Source organism: Bombina bombina, chromosome 6 (genome assembly GCF_027579735.1).
Source record: "Bombina bombina isolate aBomBom1 chromosome 6, aBomBom1.pri, whole genome shotgun sequence".
NCBI classification, from domain to species: domain Eukaryota; kingdom Metazoa; phylum Chordata; class Amphibia; order Anura; family Bombinatoridae; genus Bombina; species Bombina bombina.
In genome coordinates, this window is record NC_069504.1 from 885,525,281 (window position 1) to 885,549,291 (window position 24,011).

The 24,011-nt window shown below is 37.6% G+C and overlaps 1 protein-coding gene across 1 annotated transcript in view; it reads left to right on the plus strand.

Moving 5' to 3' along the window:
* The first annotated feature begins 2,075 nt into the window (after positions 1-2,075).
* The window catches only part of LOC128663860 (thialysine N-epsilon-acetyltransferase), a 125,256-nt gene continuing 103,320 nt past the window's right edge, over positions 2,076-24,011 (plus strand). The window contains exons 1-2 of the mRNA XM_053718407.1: positions 2,076-2,231; positions 13,712-13,763. Coding sequence (XP_053574382.1) covers positions 2,166-2,231; positions 13,712-13,763 — 118 coding nt within the window. The 5' untranslated portion in view covers positions 2,076-2,165. The remainder of the gene's footprint in view (positions 2,232-13,711; positions 13,764-24,011) is intronic.

The window sequence follows — 24,011 nt, forward strand, 5'->3', positions numbered from 1 at the left end:
CGTGCACGATTTCCCCATAGGAATCAACGGGGAGAGCCAGCTGAAAAAAAGCCTAACACCTGCAAAAAAGCAGCGTAAAACTGAGTAACGCAGCCCCATTGATTCCTATGGGGAAATAACATTTATGTTTACACCTAACACCCTAACATGAATCCCGAGTCTAAACACCCCTAATCTTACACTTATTAACCCCTAATCTGCTGCCCCCAACATCGCCGACACCTGCATTATACTTATTAACCCCTAATTTGCCGTTCCGGACACCGCCGCCACCTACATTATACTTATTAACCCCTAATCTGATGCCCCCAACATTGCCACCATCTACATTATATTTATTAACCCCTAATCTGCCGCCCCCTATGTCGCCGCAACCTACCTACACTTATTAACCCCTAATCTGCCACCCCTAATGTCACCGCCACTATAATAAACATATTAACCCCTAAACCGCCGCACTTCCGCCTCGACACATTAGTTCAATATTATTAACCCCTAAATTATCTGCCGTCCCTAACATCGCTGCCACCTACAGGCAAGTTTATATTTATTTTAACTAGGTAGAATAGTTATTTAATAGTTATTAACTATTTAATAACTATTCTACCTAGTTAAAATAAATACAAACTTGCCTGTAAAATAAAAATAAACCCTAAGCTAGATACAATGTAATTATGTAACTATTAGTTATATTGTAGCTAGCTTAGGGTTTATTTTATAGGTAAGTATTTAGTTTTAAATAGGAATAATTTAGTTAATGATAGGAATATTTATTTAGATTACTTTTAATTATATTTAAGTTATGGGGTGTTAGGGTTAGACTTAGGTTTAGGGGTTAATACATTTAATATAGTGGCGGCGACGTTGGGGGCGGCAGATTAGGGGTTAATAAATGTAGGTAGGTTGCAGGGATGTTAGGGATGGCAGATTAGGGGTTAATAATATTTAACTAATGTTTGCGAGGCGGGAGTGTGGCGGTTTAGGGGTTAATATGTTTATTATAGTGGCGGAGACGTTGGGGGCGGCAGATTAGGGGTTAATAAGTGTAGGTAGATTGCGGCGACATTGGGGGTTGCAGATTAGGGGTTAATAAATATAATGTAGGTGTCGGCGTTGTTGGAGGCAACAGATTAGGGGTTATTAAGTATAATGTAGGTGGCGGCGATGTCCGGAGTGGCAGATTAGGGGTTAATCATTTTCTTTTAGTGTTTGCGATGTGGGAGGGCCTCGGTTTAGGGGTTAATAGGTAGTTTATGGGTGTTAGTGTATTTTTTAGCACTTTAGTTATGAGTTTTATGGTACCGCGTTCTACATAAAACTCATAACTACTGACTTTCAAATGCGGTAGGAATCTTGTAGTTTTAGGGTCTACTGGTCACTTTTTGGCCTCCCAGGAAAGACTCGTAATACCAGCGGTATGAAAGTCCCATAGAAAAAAGACTTTACGAAGTTTACGTAAGTCATTTTGTGGTAAGGCCAAAAAAGTGTGTGGTGACCCTAAACCTGCAAGACTCGTAATACCAGCGGGCGTAAAAAAGCAGCGTTAGCACCTGTTAACGCTGCTTTTTCACCTAACGCAAAACTCGTAAATCTAGGCCTTAGTTTGTATAACATGTATGCAATGTCTTTTTTTCTTTGTTCTGTATGTTTGAGAACCTCAATAAAAGTAAAAAAATAGCGCTTCACTTGTAATCTAGCCCTTAATAACATTGGTGAGCCCAATGCCAGCTCACCAGGTCACAAATGAAAGAAATATGTTATTCACTAAAAAAAGAAATCATAATGTTCTGCACTGTGGAACATAACTATCTTAACATCCTAATAATCACACACATCTAAATCTATTTATCTATCTATCTATATCTATCTATCTATCTATCTATATCTATCTATCTATCTATCTATCTATCTATCATCTATCTATCTATCTATCTATCTATCTATCTATCTATCTATCTATCTATCTATCATCTATCTATCCTTTTCTTGTTACTTTCTCACTGGGAACATGAGAGCACAGCTAGTCCAGTCACGCACTAGAAACAGAGGCGTGTCAGGATAGCTGCAACTAATAGAAAGAAGAAGGTGGAGCCAGGAGGAAAGGAACAAAGTCTGTTGGGAATCAAGTGTGTGTGTCTGAGCAGAGATCTGTGTCTGCACAAAACATGGCAGGATTCAGGGTACGAGCTGCACAGCCGGGGGATTGTGAAGGAATCATGCGATTGATTAAGGTAGAGAGCAGAATGTAAATGAGTGCAATGTCACTTAAATACAGAATTATACAGGAATGTGCCATTTGTCATATCATATACAGTACACATACTCACTGCTTAACTTGTGTGTAATAAGGTATAAAAAGACTCATTTATTACATGAAGGTCAGCAGTTTGCTTGCACTGTACAGCCTCAGCATACTATTGCAATACGTTTAGCAATGCAAAGTGTCTTAATAAATGTTGCTTAAAAGGACATAAAAGTGAAAAATGTATATGCTCTAATGTGTTCTAACAAGCAACAGTGCAATAATAATAAAATGCTCTTGGTATGTTTTTAAATACTATAAAGGGGTTAAGCACATAGTTAAAGTTAGCTCCAGGTTAGAAGTGCACTAAAAGGACTTAGCTGAATACATCTGGTGAGCCAATTACAAGATTCATATTACAAAGCTACCAATCATCAGCTAGCTACCAGTAGTGCATTGCTGCTCTTATGCTTTTTAACAAAGGACACCAAGAAAATTAAGCACATGTAATAACAGAAATAAATTGAAAAGTATTTTTAAATTGTATTTCCCATCTGAATCATGAAAGTTTTAATTTTGACTTTCCTGTTCCTTTAAAGGGACATTCTTAAGAAAAAATTGAATGCTCTAATGTAAATTTCGCATTACGAACCCTAGCTTACTTTACCCCGCATAGAGGTTAAAAACCTTGGGGATCCCAAGATCAGGAGAGCAAGTATTGCAGCTCTTCGGCAGGACACAGATGGTGATCAGCTTCATGTGACTGTCATTCCTGACTCGGCGAAAAACTGATTGGCGTCATCCATTTTTGTGCAAACCTTTAATAGATACTGATCTGCAAAAAGCCGCCATAATCTAGAATACCATCCCAACTGATTCACTATAATAAAATGATATTATATTTAATTTTATTTATTTAAGTTAATGAATTATATATATTTTAATTATAATAAAATTCATGGACTATACCACACATCAAATGTAGGATTGACAGCTGCCCTCCACAAAAATACTACTATAACCTAGGTAGTAGTTGGGTTCACACAATAACTTCTCTCTCCAAAGCTCTACCTTATGACCGACCTGTGACTCTGCCATATATATTTTTCTCAACTGAGCAGTGATTTCATGCCTTTGGCTGCCAGTTTAAATAAACACATATACCACATGCAGATCTTCCTGAAGTACATAAAACAAGGATTTTTTTTCTTAATCTGCCTTGGCTACCAATAACACAGAGACTAGTACATGCATAATGTTAGTTCTTTCCAGTGGCGATTCTAGAACTTAAAGGGACAGTCTAGTCCAAAAAAAACTTTCATGATTCAGATAGGAGCAAACACAAGGGGGAGTTGGTTAAGCACACCACAAAAAAAAAAAAAACATTTTTAAGTTTTTAAAATACTAGCACACATATTGTGGGAGTGCTGCCAAAAAGACCAAAACAATAACAAAACAACAAAGAGGGTTGGCGCACATCTAAATACTTGAATCCACATGTATATAACATTAACAAGCAAAATTATATTTATGTTGCAAGACTTTAAGTCTAAATATCTTTAAATAAAGTTGGGATCTTAGTCAGGAGTTTCATTCTGTGCAGTCATGATTTGAGGCATAGCACTGCAATGTTGGAATTCTGTATTTAATATTAGAATCGAATGACTCAGCCCAGCATAGCTAAACAGACTAGTGTTAGGACTGGTCTGACTTGGGACACCTTGTAAGTGGTAGACTGGCTTAGCAGAATATGGCCATATTGTGTGACTAAGATCCCAACTTTATTTAAAGATATTTAGACTTAAAGTCTTGCAGCATAAATATAATTTTGCTTGTTAATGTTATATACATGTGGATTCAAGTATTTAGATGTGCGCCAACCCTCTTTGTTGTTTTTTTATGATTCAGATAGGGCATGTAATTTTAAACAATTTTCCAATTTACTTTTATCACCAATTTTTCTTTGTTCTCTTGGTATTCTTAGTTGAAAGCTTAACCTAGGAGGTTCATATGCTAATTTCGTAGACCTTGAAGGCCGCCTCTTAAGAATGCATTTTAACAGGTTTTTCACCACTAGAGGGTTATAGTTCATGTTTTTCATATAGATAACACTGTGCTCGTGCAAGTGAAGTTACCTTGGAGCCATCACTGATTGGCTAAACTGCAAGTCTGTCAAAAGAACAAATAAAGGGGAAGTCTGCAGAGGCTTAGATACAAGATAATCACAGAGGTAAAAAATATATAAATATAACTGTGTTGGTTATGAAAAACTAGGGAATGGGTAAACAAGGGATTATCTATCTTTGAAAACAATAGCAATTCTGGTGTAGACTGTCCCTTTAATATTTGGAGGGATTTCAAAGGTGCTGAACATAACATATAGAGCCCTTAACAGCTCAATGGGGGTGCTACATGTGCGTTTGGAGGTGGATAAAAAAACCCAGCACCTCCATAGAACCGCCACTGCTTTTTTCTGGTCATATTTATAATGCATAAAATACCTACAGGGCACTTAAAGGGGCACTGAACCCAAATTGTTTATTTCATGATTCAGATAGAGCATGCAACTTTCTAATTTACTCCTATTATCAATATTCTTCATTCTCTTTGTATCTTTATTTTAAAAAGCAGGAATGTAAGCATTTGGTTCAGCACCCTGGATAGTGCTTGCTGATTGGTGGCTGCATTTAGCCACCAATCAGCAAACGCTACCCAGGTGCTGAACCAAAGATGGGCTGGTGTTCTATCAGAATCTGCTAACTCAGCAAAATCCGACACAACTTCCTTGTCAGAATCTGTTACCTCTGAGTGTGCATGCTGCTGATTTACATAATTGCATTCCACATATTCCTATTTAACATATGTGGAGTGTGATTACGTAATACAGAGCATGTGCTGTCAGATGTAGCAGATTCGGACAAAGGAGCAGATTTGGATAGAACACTGGCTGCTAGGCTTACATTCCTGCTTTTTCATATAAGGATACCAAGAGAGCGAAGAAAAATTGATAATAGGAGTAAATTAGAAAGTTGCTTAAAATCGAATGCTCTATCTTACTGGTTTTCAAACCTGTCCTCAGGCCTCCCTAACAGGCCACATTTTGAGGATATCTATACTAGAGCACAGGTAAAGCAATCAGCTTAGTAAACAACATGGTTATTTTACCTGCTCTTATCCAAGGTGATCCTGAAAACCTGGCCTGTTGGGGAGGCCTGAGGACAGGTTTGAGAACCAGTGCTAAATTTGAGTCATGAAAGAAACAAATTTGGGTTCGGTATCCCTTTAAATGTCCATTTTTTTTTGTGCCCAGTATTTTGTATAGATTTTACATGTCAGCCTGCTGAAATACAGGACTGCCTGGTGCTTTAAGTGTTTTTCTGGGATGTATTTGATTTCATTCTCAACAGATTTTATGGATCCGACAAATAGTTTTTTGAAGATGCACCTATAAGTGATGCAGGAGACTGAACTGTGAGGCCTTTGAACTCTGGAAATAGATTTTTGTTTTTGGATTTAATCCTTCATTAAAGTCGTGCTGCTTACTTTTGATTGGTCGTTCCCACTGATGATAGAGATTGCTTGCCTTTAGGAATATTATATTTAAAAGTCTTTATTTTTATTTTTTTTTTATTTTTATATTAATATTTTTATTTCTAGACAGATGAGGGCTACCTACAGATCGGTATTAATTTTATAGAATATTTCATACTTCCCTGTTTAAGAGTGGAAGATTTTTGTGAGCTGATGTTTTCCGGGAAAAAAAAGCAAATAATGTGGGTTTTTTTGGCTAGTTTTATTTTCACTCCCATAATGCTCATAGTCATAATTTGATCTATTCAACCTAGGATTATTTTTTCAAAGTATTTTAAAGGGATACTGAACCCAACATTTTTCTTTCATGATTCAAATAGATCATGCAATTTTAAGCAACTTTCTAATTTACTCCTATTATCAATTTTTCTTTGTTCTCTTGTTATCTTTATTTGAAAAAGCAGGAATGTAAGCTTACGAGCCGGCCCATCTTAGGCTCAGCATCTAAAATGTAGCGACTAATCAGCAAACGCTACCCAGGGTACTGAATCAAAAATAGGCTGGCTCATAAGCTTACATTCCTGCTTTTTCAAATAAAAATACCAAGAGAACAAAGAGCAGCTCGTCTGTCCCACATCTCTGGATGGGGTACGGCAGATGTCTCCCGGGGTTGGACGAGAGAGGAACAATCCTCTCTGCCTCCAGGGATCTATTTAAAAGACCTACCCTGGATCTCTGAATACTAAGTAGACTGACTAAAAATCCATAATGCGGTAATTATCCAGAATCTTGAATGCTGGAAATCAATTAGACATTATTCGGAGGTGGCTCCCCATCCTTCCCCTATTCATTCTATACTGGGACTCCTAAGAGGTCTCCCAGATTCTCATGTCTTGAATTGGAGAGAATGGGATGTTGCTCATATTTCCCAGCTATACTCTCAAGACGAAATACAACCTGTAGACACCCTGATTCCGAATGCCCATCATCCCCCAAGTTTGCTCCCATTTGTAAAACTCAGATTACATAACTTTTTAAACGCTTGGGGATTTCCAAATACAGGACTCAGACATCAGGCTGCTTGGGAACATGGGGAAGATGGCTGTCTGGCTCCAAGTTATCCAAACATCTCTCCTTGCACTATAGTCTGATTATGAAAGACGAAGTGTCAGGTGATACCTGGCAGCTAAAAGCCTGGGGAAAGGACCTATACTCTCAAATTTCCGAGAAGGCTTGAGCTGAAGCCTTCTCATAGTCTTACAAAGCAAACTCTACACTGCGCTAACTCCATAGAACTATACGTCAAAAAAATGCACTACGTTAGCATTACACCCCCCTACGGCTTTCACAAATGGCCCCTACACACTCTCAAAGCTGTTGGAGCTGCCCAAAATTAACTCTATTGTGGGATAAAATATTTAACATATGCAGTGACCTAGGTATATTACTCAAAAAATGCCACAAGTCGCCCTCTTCAACATTTTCCCACATAAACTACACAAAACCTTGAAACAGCAAGCGACTTTCATATTTGCAGCCACTAAATTGTCTATTGCTAAAAATTGGAAACAGTCAAATCCCCCCGCGTTAGAGGCCATTCTGACACTAATTGACTCCTTTGCCATGATGGAGAGAGGGTTTTACCTACACTTAGATAAATGAGACCTATACTGGAACATTTGGGACATATGGTTTCTCAGGAACTAGACTTTAAGTAGGAACAGAGTGAACCACGGAACTCATCTCCAGAAGGAGTTTTCTCTCCACCCTCATCCCCCTTTTTTTTTTTTCTCTCACTTCCTTCCCCCCTCCATTCTCTGCCCCCTTTCCCCCCTTCCCCCTACTCTGTGGAATGTTGCCAGTCAATGTGTGGCTGAGGTAAGAGGCACATAACTCACCTGTTTACAGAATTGGTCATCCCACGTATGTTTACATACTGCCTCACAAGAAGCGTACTTCCAATTATTATATAAGATTAGGTAACACACATACTGAGAGTTTTATATATATATATATAATCTTTTATTGATGTTTATTGGCTCACAAGTTATTTAACATACAATTATACAGAAGTAAAGGAAAAGTTAAAATTCTTGGAAAGGCCAAGAAGTAGACTAAAGCACCCAAGGACTGGTACATCAAAATATGGACAATAATACCTGCTGAAGCCCGTCCTTGTACATATGCTATAAGCCAAGTCTTGACAGTCAGGACACCTACCATGGACAGTTTGCGAAATGTATGCACTATGTGCCACTTATTTACTACCATGTGTTTGTATCTTGTCTTATATGCTGCCCTGTGTACCCCTTCCAATAAAAAATTATAAAAAAACAAAAAAAAGAGAACAAAGAAAAAATGATAATAGGAGTATATTAGAAAGTTGCTTAAAATTGCATGCTCTATCTGTATCAAGAAAGAACAAATTTGGGTTAAGTACCCTTTAATTTGCAATTGTTTTATTAGAATTTGTCTAGGTATAGGAATATTAGCTATATTTGTTGCAAGATTGTCAGCGCTGTTTCACTCAAGAAATTAGGCTGTATACACTTCCTGCTGTTCAGTTTCTTCCAATCGTTCCCACCTCCAAGAAATAAAGATCCACAATAGTGCAGTAACTTAAAAAACTTGGAGGCGAAATTAGGAAATACTCACAAGGTTCAAACAAAATTTGCATTTATTTTTTTGAATCATCAGCAAGACATATGTATGATACAGCTTAAAAGGTTTATTTAAGAACATAGTTAAAAAGCTCTACGCATTTCAGCTATTATATAGCCTTTTTCAAGAGCACATAAAAAAACAGTTTCAAACAAGCCGTGAAAGCCATTGATTTATCACAGCACGCCCATTCACAGGTGTGATGAGTTGGTTTACATCAGGGTTATCCTATCCCTTCTGTTGGCTTCTGGTTGGCTTCCACTCTTGAGGGAGATGCAAAGCTTGTACTTATAAAAAATATAACATCAAACCCTTTCTTTCTTTTGTTACAGAGAAAAATTATAGCATTAAAAACTTTAGTAATTGCAAATCCGCTAATGTTATATATTTGCTTACATGCAGCTGTGGGTACATTATTTGGGACAGATCTCAAGATTCCTGAAAACAAGAATACTTGACCATTACAACAAACTAGAGAAAAGGAAAAACTGACCATGGAGTACCAATCCATTGTAATCATTGCCCACAATGTAACAATAATATAGGCAAACTAAATGGGTAGGCATAGAAAAGGTTAATCAACCATGGAGAGGTGGCAACTTAGAATCATTGCTCCTTAAAGGGACAGTATACTATAAAATTGTTTTTTTCTTAATGTGTTTCCAATTACTTTTTTTTTACCAGCTGCATAATATACAATGTATGAGAGTTGCTTTTTTAAGGCTTATTTATGTATATGAATTAGCTTATTTTGTGTTTTGAATCCAAAACCTAATAAAATGGGTTCAACTTGAAGGTATAATCAGATCGCATTACTTTATCACATTGTGTAAATATACCTGCTTCCTTATCTTAAATCTGTCCATAAACCAATCACTAATACTTGGAGAGAACAAAGGAAAATTAACATTGAATTACCGTATCTCTTCTATAACCCACTGGGAGTGTAATTTCTTCTACTGGCTGTGTTAACACAGCTTGGCCTTGAGGCCAAAAACTTTTAAGATGGGTGGGGATACCACAGGCTAAATAAACTATTTCAAATGCAAATATAAGGGTAATGGAACTACTTGTAAACAATTTAATACACTCCAGCAGGTAAAGTGGATCTTTGGGAACAAATTAAAGGGGAATTTTTTTTTTATTACACTGTCCCATTAAGAAAGAAATGTGGTGGATATTTAATCTAAAAACGTTTGGTGAATAGGGTCTAAACAAAGATACAAAAGTGGCAGCGTTTATTTAACTAGACACTTTAGGCATTACTATCACGTTAAACTGTTAGGTCATAGGGAATGGGGTTTTAACCAAGATACAAATATGGCAAAAAAAAATTAATTGGACATATTAGGTATAAGTATCACGTTACACTGTTAAGTTTAAGAATTGTTATCAGTCTATAAGACCACTGCACTAAATAAGATGTATATGAATTAGTTATTAAAGTAAACACAAAAGATAGTTTATCTGAACACATTAGGTATTTGGATTAAAATGTTACACTAATAGATACCCTTTAGCGCTTTGCTTCTAGTTTATTGTTTCCCATATAAATTAAGTTTTCACTTAAATTTACTGGGTTTTATGTTTGTCACGTTTTTATATTTTATTAAAGCTTTTTCTATATATATTTTGATCTAGAGCTGCAACAACTAATGGTTTTAATTGATAATAATCGATTATTAAAATAGTTGTCAACGAATCTCATAATCGATTAGTTGGTTTGCAATTAGTTGGTCTGTGCACGGCACCAGCTGCTTTACTCCAATGAGCTCCTGCACATGGTATTGTGTTTTACGGTTATGTCCTTAGCCTAAAGGACGTCTACAGATATTTACTTTTCACTTTTTCAGGACAGTATAAGTTTACAACTAATCCTGGTTTATGTGCAACCCAGAAATAATAGGAGTCATCATTAGGATTGTTTATATTCAAATCTGGTAATTTGCGACTATGCTTTGCATGAAATAGTGCCGAGCTTGTTATTTACACCTAGCTCTAATTTGCTGGGAGTTATTTGAATTGATGTGCACTATTATCTGTTTGCACAATTATTAGCGGATTGCTTGCTGATTGTATGTACTGTAAGGCATTGTGCTGTTATTGATATATAGTCCTTAGCACTTTTTACTTTTTTTAATAGTTTTTATATATTTTTAATAAATTGTTATATGTACCAAATTCAATCTCTATAGGTATATATCTGTTATTTTAGGAGCGGACTAGATATTTTTTCCCTAACCTTATAGCTGGTTATTTACTATTGCATATAGATAAATATATTTTTATGTTAGAATAAGGAGCATATGGTCATGTTGACATTGTTGCATTTCAATGCAAAGTTTCTGAAAGATTGAATAACAAAATGTGATAAATAGTGATAGTTTACCTCTTTCTAGTTCTACCTCTTTTCAAATTTTTGTTTTGCTTAATTCTAAAAATTTGTTCTGCTACTTAAAAATTGGACCAACAGTTGTGTTAATGTAACGTTTTAGTCTGAAGTTTATATTTGTAACACTCAGTAAGTATGTGGAATTTATTTTAAATATAGGAAAAAAAATATAGATTTTTTTTTTTTTATCCAATTAATTGAAAAAATAATCGTCCGATTAATCAATTATGAAAATAATCGTTAGTATTATGTAGTTTTATGATTTTCATTGGACATTTATGGAATACTTATGTATGTAAAAGACATTCCAATTGATACCAATATGAAAGCTCAGAAACTTTTACCTTAATAAAGTGGTATTGATTGAGCCGTTCTGGAGTTCTTTTCTTTGTTCGATGTTTGCTGGATTGTTCCATCGGGCTCTCTTACCACACATACCCAGACAGTGAACCCTAACCCAGATGTGGCTGTACTGGAACACATAAGAGGAACGCAGCTGAACTGTCGGTAAGCGCTTTGGTGCCTGCAACCTCATGGAGGTGAAATGTTCAGAGCTAGCGAATCTTCATGGATATGTATCGTAGGTGGGTGTTTTCCTTATTCCAGTCTATAAGATAGTCTGTGTCAGGACTGTTTTTACCTATCGCATCAAGGGGGTTTCTCATTTATCCTATAGTCACTACTATTGCTAAATAGCTCAAGTGTTGTTGTCTACAATCAAAGATAATTTTGGATGGCATAATGGAATCTAATTAATATTTTCCTAATAGTCACAGTGCAACTGAAGGGATAGGATAACGCTGATGTAAACCGACTTAAACACACCTGTGAATGGGCGTGCTGTGAGAAAGGTAGACAGGGTTAAGAACTATATATATATATATATATATATATATATATATTATATATATATATATATATATATATATATATATATATATCTCTATATATATATATATCTATCCTATATTATAAAAGGCCAAGTGTGTTTGTCCGAAGCTGTCATGCACAGTAGAGACTGCGCACGAGGACAAACACACCTGGCCTTCTAACTGTCTTCCCCCGGCGTCGCGTGTGGTGGAGTGGGCGTGGCCGGCGGGTGTGGTGCGGACGGGCCCGGGCGTGGCGTGGGCGGACCCGGGCGTGGCATGGGCGTGACCGGCCGTGACCGGGCGTGACATGGGCGGGGTCGGACGGGGCCGAGCATGACGCGGGCGGGGCTGGGCGGGGCCGGACGGGCCAGGTGCCGAGTGTGTGGCTGTGCACAGTGAGTGAATCATAAGAGGTGCCGGGTGTGTGGCTGTGCACAGTGAGTGAATCATAAGAAGACAGAGAGCTCTAAAAAGAAGGGGATAGTGAGAGCAGAAGAGGGGGATAAAGAGATTGGGGAGAGAGCACAAAAGAGATTGGGGAGAGAGCACAAAAGAGATTGGGGAGAGAGCACAAAAGAGATTGGGGAGAGAGCACAAAAGAGATTGGGGAGAGAGCACAAAAGAGATTGGGGAGAGAGCACAAAAGAGATTGGGGAGAGAGCACAAAAGAGATTGGGGAGAGAGCACAAAAGAGATTGGGGAGAAAGAGAGCACAAAAGAGATTGGGGAGAAAGAGAGCACAAAAGAGATTGGGGAGAAAGAGAGCACAAAAGAGATTGGGGAGAAAGAGAGCACAAAAGAGATTGGGGAGAAAGAGAGCACAAAAGAGATTGGGGAGAAAGAGAGCACAAAAGAGATGAGGGGGGAGAAAGAGAGCACAAAAGAGATGAGGGGGGAGAAAGAGAGCACAAAAGAGATTGGGGAGAAAGAGAGCGCAAAAGAGATGAAGGGGGAGAAAGAGAGCGCAAAAGAGATGAGGGGGGAGAAAGAGAGCGCAAAAGAGATGAGGGGGGAGAAAGAGAGCGCAAAAGAGATGAGGGGGGAGAAAGAGAGCGCAAAAGAGATGAGGGGGGAGAAAGAGATGAGGGGGGAGAAAGAGAGCGCAAAAGAGATGAGGGGGGAGAAAGAGAGCGCAAAAGAGATGAGGGGGGAGAAAGAGAGCGCAAAAGAGATGAGGGGGGAGAAAGAGAGCGCAAAAGAGATGAGGGGGGAGAAAGAGAGCGCAAAAGAGATGAGGGGAGAGAAAGAGAGCGCAAAAGAGATGAGGGGGGAGAAAGAGAGCGCAAAAGAGATGAGGGGGGAGAAAGAGAGCGCAAAAGAGATGAGGGGGGAGAAAGAGAGCGCAAAAGAGATGAGGGGGGAGAAAGAGAGCGCAAAAGAGATGAGGGGGGAGAAAGAGAGCGCAAAAGAGATGAGGGGGGAGAAAGAGAGAGCAAAAGAGAGGGGATATAGAGAGAGAGCAAGGGGTGGGACCGCTGTACTGCAAAAAATGGCCTGTGTGAACGGGCTTTAAGACTAGTATATATATATATATCAATGGCTTTCACAGCTTGTTTGAAACTGGTTTCTGATGTGCTCTTGAAAAAGGCTATATAATAGCTGAAATGCGTAGCAATTTTTAACTATGTTCTTAAATAAACCTTTTAAGCTGTATCATACGGATGTCCTGCTGATGATTCAAAAAAATAAATGCAAATTTTCATTTGAACCTTGTGAGTATTTCCTAATTGCTCCTCCAAGTGTTTGCCGTTATTGCACTATTGTGGATCTCTATTTTTTGGAGGTGGGAACGATTGGAAGAAACCGAACAGCAGAAAGCATATACAGCCTAATTCCCTGAGTGACACAACGCCGCCAATTTTGCAACAAATATCCTATTATATGGTTAAGGAGAACCGGGGCTGGAAGCGAAAGGGAAGTGTACTAACACTTGTTCATACATAACCAAATATACCACATAGGAATATTAGCTAACTGTACACATTTAACAGTATAACTATCTTTCTTTTTTAGGAGTTAGCGGAATATGAGAAGCTATCAGATCAAGTAAAGATTGGTGCAGAGGGTGAGTTACAATATGTTTAATTAGAAGCAGTGTGCAGAAGGTACAGTGCCTCTACGCATTTCACAGGCTGATGCATAAATGCAGTAGCAATTATTACTGAGGGTTTTTAACTATAAAGGGCTCGATTTATCAAGCAACAGCACACAGAGGCATTGGCGGAATTCAGCATTACACAAGAGCACTATTTTGTGCTCTTGTGTAACAACACCCCCTGTCCACGCACAGCCAATCACGCACGTTTATATATGTGTTCATATAGCCTTGTTTTTAATAATCTAGTAGTTCTACCTATATAAAACCAATTACAACTACAGATCAAAAGGTAAACTATATATTTACTGTTGCAGGTTATAAGTTGTTCAGTATCATATTTTTTCTTTCTATCTTTTGAATAGAAAAAAAATCCTATTTTTCTTTTCTGCATTAGAGATAATGCTACAACCTGCACAATTCTTACAATATTTAAACCCCTTTATATCCATTAGCCATTTGCCTGAAGTCCTATCTTTTATGAAGCTATGAGTTAGTTGGTCCTTAAGATTGGGTGCTCTTTTAAAAATAAGATTAGGTCTATCAGGAAGGATTGAACTAAAAGTTGAATCCCTTTTTAATATTCCCCAATGTTGGTCTATAATTCCTTTTAGTTCCTTATTCTGATTATTGCAATTGAAGATAAAATTTAGATTATTATTTTCGGTCCAACTTTTCTTTCTTTATATTTTAACATTTTGCATCTTTCTAATTTTCCAATCTCATTGATTGTGTTATCTAAATTCTGTTCTTTGGAGCCTTTATCCAAGAAACATTTTTTTTTTAGAATTTGTGCTTGTTCAAAATAAATATCATTATCTTTACAAGTTCTAATTCTGGGAAATTGGCCCTTCGGTACATTCTCTATCCATCTCCTATGATGGCAACTATCTAAACCAATATATTTATTTATGTCAGTTTTTTTAAAGACATTTTTTTTAATTTAATTAATCAATTTCTATATAAATTTCAATATCTAAAACATTAACCCTAAATTGTCTATGTTCCCATGTAAATTCTATGTTCCAATTATTACTTTTCAAATAATCTAGGAATGAAATGAGATCATTTTCCTCTCCATCTCATATAAAAAACACATAATCGATGTAGCAATGGTAAGATACGATACTTTGCCCCCAGTTTTGCCAACCATAAATCCATTTTTCCTCCCACGCTGCCATGAATAGGTTTGCATAGCTGGGGGCAAAGTGCGTACCCATCGCCATCACTCCAATCTGTAAATAATAATCAAAATTAAACCAGAAAAAGTTGGAATCCAAAATCATTTCAATACCCTCTAGAATATATTTTATTTGTGTCTCCCATAAATCACTAAGTTGTGTTAGCATAAGGTTTACTGCTTCCAAACCTCTTTGTTTGGTTATAATGGTATATAAAGACGTTACATCCCCCGTGACTAGCCAATAATTATTATTCCATTTTGTGTTATTAAAGGGCCATAATACCCAAATGTTTAAACACTTGAAAGTGATGCAGCATAGCTGCAAAAAGCTGACTAGAAAATATCTCCTGAACATCTCTATGTAAAAAAGAAAGATATTTTACCTCAAAAGTTCCTCAGTAGCCACCTCCCATTGTAAAGGATTTCTAAGCAGCATATTACTGTGATATAACCAGTGTTACAAAACTGAAATTGTACTCACACTTTTCAGGAGCTATAAATCAACTCCTGATATAATTGCAGACCTGATATAGGCTATCAGGGAAGCCAACAGTAGAAACTGATCCGGAACCACTTCCTTACAAAATATTTATTTAAATTTTAAAAACATGTAAAATACACTAAATGAATATCAGGACATATCATCGCAAGATTTGTCCATTAACCAGAATGGTATCTCAAGTCTCCAAGGAGGATGGTAACGGATTTTAACAGCAAACAAAGTATCCACTTGGTTACCAGTCCCAGTTAGGAGCCAAGCCCTTCACGGTGACATCACTGACTTCACACTATGCAACGTACGTTTCGCCACACCCCTGTGGCTTTTTCAAGGGTTTCATATTAGCGGTCCGGATAACTTCTTCTTTTGAGCGAACTTGAACCAATAAGAGGTCTTTCTTTTTCAGTCCCATATTTAAGTTGGAATGGTAATCCATATTTGGACATTGTATCTACTATTTCATAAGAAGAAGAACATTACATTCTGCATATTATGTTTACCTTCATTAGCATATCTTATATAATAGCAATATAGGAAGAAAGGCAACAAACCATTTAAAGCTCAAAATGAATGGAACAAAAACAATAAAAATACACCTAAATAAAATGACACATATAAGCAAGAGTCACACAACACTAATTACACTAGAAACAATTATGGATTTAGAGACAATCATTATAACAGATATTCTGAGCAAAATAGGGATTCTAGGAACAGTAAGCAGGCCCCCAATAGGAGTAATAGAAATGAATGGAGAACAGTCCAAGGCAACACCCATAGAAGGGCTTATGAACCCTATAGAAATAATGAGAGGAATAATTTTGAACATAAGAATAGATTTGAAATTCTTGAAACTATCAAGAAAGGGCGAATTTTCAAGAAATAAAGAGGAGGTTTTTTTAGGATCCAGAAAAAGGAAACCGACATCAGACACAGACATTTTATCAAAGAGAAGAAGAGAAGTAGAGGAAGGGAAGATATATGAGAGAGAGAGGTATTAAAGGGACATTCAACACTTAGTGTAACAGGTTTTAATATTGTAAATTAAGAAACGGAGGTCCGCCTACACTATACCCCTCCTCCCTTGCCGCCTTGCTTCTGTCCTAATCAGCGGCGCTAACTACTCTAATACCCGGTCAATATGGATGCCGAACTCCCCCCACTATTACGTAGCTGCCTTCTTCTTAAACTGATAAGCAAATCAGAATCCAGTCCTCGGACTGAAATTGCATGCGCGTGCAATTTCAGTCCGAGGACTGGATTCTGATTTGCTTATCAGTTTAAGAAGAAGGCAGCTACGTAATAGTGGGGGGAGTTCGGCATCCATATTGACCGGGTATTAGAGTAGTTAGCGCCGCTGATTAGGACAGAAGCAAGGCGGCAAGGGAGGAGGGGTATAGTGTAGGCGGACCTCCGTTTCTTAATTTACAATATTAAAACCTGTTACACTAAGTGTTGAATGTCCCTTTAAAGATAGGGAAAGATACTGACATTATTTCTAATGAAGACCTCGTAAAGAAGGGTATCTTCAATCTATCAGAGAAAAAAATTAAAAGGAATGAGGCAGAAGCTTTAAGCAAGGGTTTAGTCAAAAACTTAACAAATTTGATGCTTTCATTGTCGTAAATAAATTCATTAGTTGTTTCAATTAAATAAATAAATTCATTAATGTTTCAATAAAAAAACATTTTCTTCTCAATCCCCTAGAGAGGGAAATAAGAAATCAATCCAATGAAATTGAAAGGAATGATATTATCCATACCGGTCTGAAATCCAGAACTGCCTATAGTATCAGGGTTTTAATTCCCTAAAAAGTGGCTTATCCAAATACATAGACATTCTTCTTCAAACCAATAGTCAAACTAACCAAATCATATTTAAAAGACACAGTGAGTGTTCTTAATGTACTAAGTAACACTAAATGGAATAATAATTATTGGCTAGTCACAGGGGATGTAACGTCTTTATATACCATTATAACCAAACAAAAAGGTTTGGAAGCAGTGAACCTTATGCTAACACAACTTAGTGATTTATGTGAGACACAAATAAAATATATCCTAGAGGATATTGAAATGATTTTGGATTCCAACTTTTTCTGGTTTAATTATGATTATTACTTACAGATTGGAGGGATGGAGATGGCTACGCGCTTTTGCCCCCAACTATGCAAACCTATTCATGGTAGCATGGAAGGAAACATGGATTTATGGTGGGTATAGCTGGGGGCGAAGTATCGTATCTTACCATCGCTACATTGATGATGTGTTTTTTATATGAGAAGGAGAGGAAAGTGATCTCATTTCATTCCTAGATTATTTGAAAAGCAATGATTGGAATTCACATGGGAACAATCTAGGGTTAATTTTTTAGATCTTGAAATTTATATAGAAAATGACGAATTAAAATAAAAAAAAATCTTTCAAATAATTATATTGGTTTAGATAGTTGCCATCATAGGAGATGGATAGAGAATGTACCGAAGGGGCAATTTCACAGAACAAGAAGAAATTGTAAAGATAATGATATTTATTTTGAACAAGCACAAATTCTAAAAAAACATTTATTGAATAAAGACTTGAAAGAACAGAATTTAGATAATACAATCAATAAGATTGGAAAATTAGAAAGATGCGAAATGTTAAAATATAAAGAAAGAAAACGTTGGACCGAAAATAATAATCTAAATTTTATCTTCAATTACAATAATCGGAATAAGAAATTAAAAGGGATTATAGACAAACATTGGGGAATATTAAAAAGGGATTCAACTCTTAGTTTAATCCTTCCTAATAGACCTAATCTAATTTTTAAAAGAGCACCCAATTTTAAGTACCAACTAACTCATAGCTTTATAAGAGATAGGACTTCAGGCAAATGGCTAACGGATATGAAGGGGCTTAAATATTGTAAGAATTGTGCAGGTTGTAGCAACATCTCTAAATCAGAAAAGAAAAATAGGATTTTTTTTCTATTCAAAAGATAGAAAGAAAAAATATGATATAGAGCAACTTATAACCTGCAACAGTAAATATATAGTTTACCTTTTGATCTGTAGTTGTAATTGTTTTTATATAGGTAGAACTACTAGAATATTAAAAGCAAGGCGATATGAACACATATATAATATAAAGAAAGGCTCCCTTAAACATCCTGTGTCTGCACATTTCAAAGAAAAACATAATCGGAATCCCAATGGGTTAATTTTTATGGGAATTAGAAAAATAGAAAGCCATTGGAGAGGGTCAGATAAGGACAAGTAGTTGTCCAAATTAGAAATTAAGTGGATCTTCAAACTAAATACGGTTCTACCCAATGGAATGAATATTGATTTTAAACTATGTCACTTTTTAACATGAAACAATGTCTGTACTACTAACATTAATGAATATAAAATGATGTCTTTTTATTATTGTTTTAGATTTTTTTATAACACATAATGTAGATTAGATTATTATATAAGATATGCTAATGAAGGTAACAATAATATGCAGAATGTAATGTTCTTCCTTGATATGAAATCGTAGATATAATGTCCGAATATGAATAAGATTCTACCTTAAATATGGGACTGAAAAAGAAAGACCTCTTATTGGTTCAAGTTTGCACAAAAGAAGAAGTTATCCGTACCACTGATATGAAACCCTTGAAAAAGCCACAGGGGCACGGCAAAATGTACGTCGGGTAGCGTGAAGTCGGTGACGTCACAGTGAAGGGCTTGGCTCCTAACAGGGACTGGTAACCAAACAGATGCTTTGTTTGCTGTTAAAATCCGTTACCATCCTCCTTGGAGACTTGAGATACCATTCTGGTTAATGGACGAATCTTGTGTAGCCCTAGGTGATGATATGTCCTGATATTCATTTAGTGTATTTTACAGGTTTTTAAAATTTTAATAAATATTTAGTAACAAGCAGTTTCGGATCTGTTTCTACTGTTGGCTTCCCTGATAGCCTATATCAGATCTGCAATTATATCAGGAGCTGATTTATAGCTCCTGAAAAGTGTGAGTACAATTTCATTCAGTTTTGTAACACTGGTTATATCACAGTATCACACTATTGTGTTTTTCTTTGTGCTTGGAGACACAGTTACAATTTGGCAGCAGCAATTTTCACTTCAGCTAATCCTGACAGCCTTGTGAATCAGGCTGCACTTTACTTGAGCACAGTTGTTCACTTTTTTTATATTATGTAATAATATTGCACCATAATTTGTTTCGTTTTTCATCGAGATATTCTGAAAATCGAAAACTTCAGCATCGTTTGACACTTTATATTCTTTTTATCACATTTATTGTTGATAACATAATGAGATTTGATTTTACCTGCAAGCTCAACCCATTTTAATAGGTTGTGGTTTCAAAGCACAAAACCAGCTATTTTGTTTACACAAACAGATCTTAAAATGCAATTTCTCATACATTTTATACTTTGCAGCTGGTGTTTTTGGAAATACAATAAGGGGAAAACTATTTTACAGTATACTGATCCTTTAAGGACATATATACATTACTTAGTTGTAGCAGGGTCAGTCTTCTGAAGCTGTTCAGAGTTAAGTTACAGGAAAAACTTGCATGGCAAACAATTAAAGTACATTGCAATGTATTTTACTATCCATATGTAACGGAGCTATGGTACTTACGCTGAGTATCTCCATTAACAAGGGCTTCCTTGGTTACTGCAATCTGCCAAAAAGGGATTAAAGTGATTTTAGCTTTCCCCCAAGCATCAGTCGAGACTCGATGTTAGGTAAAAGAGGACTGCTTTATTGAGAACACAGCACAGTATTTATACACACACAGGGACCCTCCCCTGGTGCCAGGAAATCTGGCCCTGATAGCAATCCCGCCTTGATTTTTGTTCATGAGTCCCAATGTCCCCATACAAACAAATGTTCCCCTTCCTCCCCATCCGGATAGGGACCCCCAAACCCATGGTATGCCCGGGTGCCTCAACAAATTGCTGACAACATATCAAATGAGCGACCTGATTCCTTAAACCCTGGTAGATCAGCACCCCTTTGAAAATGCGCTGGTCCAGCGCTCAGTTCCAGTATCCTGGGTAGGCCGCTGGGAAGTTGCTGCATCACCCGTTACACCATATTGATATATTTTGTATCCATAATTATATATTTTCTGTGATTTAATTTTTTATTTTTTTTATTAAAGATCACTCTGTAGCATCTCCAGCTTCACCAGTTTCTGATAAACAAAAGCTCACTCAATTTTTCCATTGTTTAATGAATCTGCGACATAGGATAACATTGGAACTAGTGAAGCAAGAATTCTGGAGAGACCTCTTGGTTATTTCCGTTCACTGCTATTTAGAGTTTAAAGGGACATAAAGGAGATATAATAAAATGTTCTCAACAGAACTACATGTTAAATGCCTGAGAGATGCACTGCTGGTCCAGAGCTGAACACAGCTACTGAGCCAAATAGAAAACTGCATATGTGCCAAGCTGCCAATCACCAGCTGTATTCATTTCAGGATTGGCAATACATTGTTCCTTTATGTTAAGTAATTGAATTGCCATTAAGTGAACAATGAAACCAAGAATCTTTGGCATCAATGTAAGATTTTTGCTGTTTAATATTCATAGAAAACAGAACCTAACAATGCTAAATCTATCTAGCATGAAAATAAGCTCAGACATTTAGGGCCAGTTTACAAGTGTTGCACTAATGGTTGTGAGTGAACGATAGCGGGTTAATGTCGCCTGTTACAAGTTGAAAGTAAACATGATCGCTTAAACGCAATTTGAAGGTAAGGAGCGTCGGGTTAGCATGACCTCGGAGCTCTGGTTAACTGTTACGCTTAAATAAAAAGTTGCACAAATCAAATAAAAAATACATTACAAAGTACACTTACACTCATAATAACACCATCTAATAAAAAATATATATTTTAAAAATATTGCACAAAAAAAGCTATAAGGGCTCAAAGATATGAGATCTCAGGTGTTAAAAAAAAAAAGGTAGGAGGGGCGGAGCCTGCAGCGCATCTAGCAGGACGTGCAGAGACTAAGCTCTGCTTACAAAAGGAAGATTTTGCCCGTTTTAGCTAGTTAAACATAGCGAAATTGCCCACAAACCACCTGGGGCAGCTAGTGAGACCATTTGGAGTTGCCCTATGCCGGAATTTGCAACTTTATTAGAGCGCAAAATTAGGCCACCTGAGAGAACCGGACCGTTTCCCAGGAAAGGCCGCGGCTGCGGCCTACATCGGCACTCGATACTGGGTCCCAAGGAGCTAAAGTTCACCTGCTAACACTAAGCCCTCTGGCAGGCCACCCGGAACAAAGGCAGCCCTAGGAGGGGTGAAAATACTGGCTGAAATCCCATCTATGACAGCCTGACAGACACGGTAATCCCTGCAGCATCCCACGTGGCGGTGTGTAAGTAGAAAGTTACCAGCCTTTGGCTTAAGGGACACATAGCCTGTGATTACTGGGTCCAGTTAATTAAAGACTTTACTATCCTCTCCTGAGCTGCTGGGTATAGACACAAGCTCACATGGACTGTTACATAACGGTTTCACATTTTAAAGGAGTTCAATAGAAGCCATCTCCCCACACCCTCACTGATTTCTTGTCATTTGATCTGCTCTATCTATGTGTGAGTGCTTATCCAAAAGCTTGTAAGCTGAAGATTATACCCAATACACAATATTTGGATTGGTATTTACCGTTTTTCTTTCTGGCCATGATACAGGGAGCTATGTGACAAAACTGGGATTGGTATTTACCGTGTATTGTACACAGCTTTAATTCATGTTACTTATATGGAAACATCACTATACAGAATACATGCTTCTCTTTCTGATTGATGGTGACATTTAACTATATCCGGTGTGCATATAAATAACAACTGATAACTTTTTTTTTTTTGGGGCCTGCCAAGTGGGTGTATTCTTTACTATAAGTATTTATCACACTCAGAAAGCCTCTATACCTGCTATATATACAGGGCTAGAAGGCCCAAATGGACAAAACCATGTAAACACCCAGGTGGTCTGGCGGCTGGGGGAAATAGAAGCGGGGGTCCTACCCCTCTTTATTTTTGCTATGTTCTAAACTTCCATATTTGACTACTACTCCTCTCCTGGGACATTGGTCACTCATAGTTGTGCCTGCTTTATACAGTCAGAGCGGTATTGGGCCGCAATTACCTTTCTATCATGCCACTGGGCTCTAGACGTAAGACTGTGAACCAAGCTGAATACAAAAAATCCATGTCTGACCATTTTAAACCTAAATCCCAGCTAGACAGACAGTTGAACATGGAGACCTCTAATATCCCTCCATCTATGAACAGTGATTCACTTGACCAGTACTCCCAGACAACGGGAGAACTCCCATCCACTATGGCGTCTGAAATTGTCAATACAATTACACAAAAAATCACTAACTTGCAAGACTCTCTCACTAAAACATTCAAAAGTTCCATAGCTTACTTAAGAAAAGACATTAATATAATCAGCGAGAGGGTTGAAGCCTTAGAGCAAAAACAGGAAGATCTGGCGGTTGAGCAGGCTCATCTTTCCAACCATTCTCATGTAGTAGTGGATATGCTTGAAACGGTGGAAGCAAAGATGGCAGACATCGAAGACTGCTCCCGCCGCAACAATCTCAGATTTCAAGGGATCCCTGAGCAAATCCCGGTTGCTGATTTGGAGTCTTTCCTAGCGGAGTTTTGTGACCTCCTCAAGCCACCACAGCTACCTAATGAAAACCTACTGGACAGAGTCCACAGACTATCCAGAGGTCGAAATACTTCATCTGAAAAACCCAGAGATGTGATTGCCCGTTTCCACTTTTTCACATATAAAGAACAGATTGCCAAAGCAATGTTTTCCAACCCTACTCTACCAGAAAAGTTTCAGGGCATTCAATTTTTTTCAGATCTCTCACAGTTTACCATCCAGAAGAGAGCCACTTTCAGGGAAATCACCAAAATCCTTCGACAGCACGGAATTAAATACAGGTGGGGATACCCAACGAAGCTTCTTATTCACAAGGACAGCCGCCTCTTTGCAGCTAACACTCCAGATAGGGCCCGGCATTATCTTAAAGAATGGGATCTGCTACATGCACCCAGGCCCAGGGGTCGTTCTTCACCTTCAGTGGAGAATCCTTCTACAACCTCAGTTGCTGCTCCATTGGAAAGGCAGTCCACTTTAATTAGGCCTGCTTCTACATGGCAGCCTCTACCACAGAGACTGTCCACCCATAAGACACTGTCTTCTGCCTCCAGTTTGCCTTCGTACACTACCTCACCCTCTTTGGCTGGTTTACCCTGGCCTGAGTCTCCTGCTCCAGATTCTGAGTGACTGATTAACCCAGGACAATAAGTATTTTTGTTTGAAAAAGGGGGGATTGTGTTTATTGCTACTGTGTGGTCCCATGTTTTTTCCTTTAACAGGCTGGCTTGCTAAACCATAGACCGGTTCTCTCTGGACAAAATAATTCCCTTTTGATCTTTTCCTTTAAAATCCTGTCCAGCCTCAGACCAACCCTATAACTTTATTGACTC